The following is a 1,193-nucleotide window of genomic DNA, read 5'->3' as shown; positions in this document are numbered from 1 at the left end:
CAGGAGGCCACGGACGCTCTGCAGCTCAGCCTCAAGCAGAACCTCCACGCCAGGGTCTCGGGTGAGTGGTGGGGCAGGGGCTGCTGTGAGGGGTCTCCTCGTCACTACCACCACCATCTCCCGACCCCGCAAGGATTTCTGTACTCCGCAACAAATTGTCAGGGTGCCGTGGGAAAGAGCGAGTTGAGTTCTTGCAGTTTCAGTGTTTAAAGCAGGAGGGAATTGCTGGTGTGTATTAAACAGAAAAGGTCACATGGAGCTGTGCAGAGCAGCCCAAAAAGAGCTGTGGCCATCCCCACTGGTGTGCGTGCAATGGTTGGCGTTTGCTGCTTGGGTTGGGGCTTACACCAAACCGTGGCAAAGACTCCTCACATCTGCAGCTGGTTTTACATTATTGCTCTTCTGGACAGAAAGTCTAGAGAAAAAAATGTAGAAAGTAAAAATACCTTAAAAGACAAGTCGAAGGGGAAGATAATGTAGACCATAATTTTTACTGCAGGTTGACTTCCCAACTGTGCCAGTTGGCTCACGATCTCTATTGGCTTCAGCTGTCTCCCAGTCTTAAATTTTGAGTTGTCTTGCAACAATTTCATATGAAGTTGTCAAATTTTATGCTTAATTGTTAAAAAATAACTTGTTAGAAAATGGGAATGAACTGTTGGAAGGCATGGTTGTTAACAGGTGGTTTTGTCATTTTTCTCACCACAGATTGATAGGCCATTATTCCCTATTAGGAAATTTGTAGTAGCCTTGAAGTCTAGTAAGCATGGAATGCAGGTTTGGGGGCTGAAATGTGTGTTTTGCCTGTGGTGGGAAACTGGGTCAGCAGTGGCACAGTTCCTTCTGGTCATTTCTGATCACAACTATTGGGAGCACTAGTCTGCAAAGCCAAGAGCTGGCAACTTGTGTTTCCCTCCCCTGCCCTGTCCTTGTGTGAATGATGGTCATTCAGTCTTTTGGCAGCTTGGACTAGGATAAATCACAGTTGTTAAATAGGCCTGTGTTTCATCCCAGTGACTTTAATTTAAATATCAGAAATATAGTTGGCCTGTGGCTCTCTTAATGCTATTTTTTAAGGTTTTTAGGGGGGAAAAAAGAGAGGCTTGCTACATGTTTAGGTGTTAAGGAGCTTGTACACAACTGCTGAGCATGTGGTGTAACAGGATGACCTTGTGTTGTACCAAAATTTGACA

At 45.3% G+C, this 1,193-nt stretch overlaps 1 protein-coding gene across 1 annotated transcript in view; it reads left to right on the top strand.

The window, feature by feature from the left end:
* The window catches only part of MCM9 (minichromosome maintenance complex component 9), an 11,654-nt gene that overhangs the window by 253 nt on the left and 10,208 nt on the right, over positions 1-1,193 (top strand). Inside the window, exon 2 of the mRNA XM_009072805.1 lies at positions 4-61. Coding sequence (XP_009071053.1) covers positions 4-61 — 58 coding nt within the window. The remainder of the gene's footprint in view (positions 1-3; positions 62-1,193) is intronic.

This window comes from Acanthisitta chloris, unplaced genomic scaffold (genome assembly GCF_000695815.1).
Source record: "Acanthisitta chloris isolate BGI_N310 unplaced genomic scaffold, ASM69581v1 scaffold33134, whole genome shotgun sequence".
Taxonomy (NCBI): Eukaryota; Metazoa; Chordata; class Aves; order Passeriformes; family Acanthisittidae; genus Acanthisitta; species Acanthisitta chloris.
This window is presented reverse-complemented; position numbering and strand designations above follow the sequence as displayed.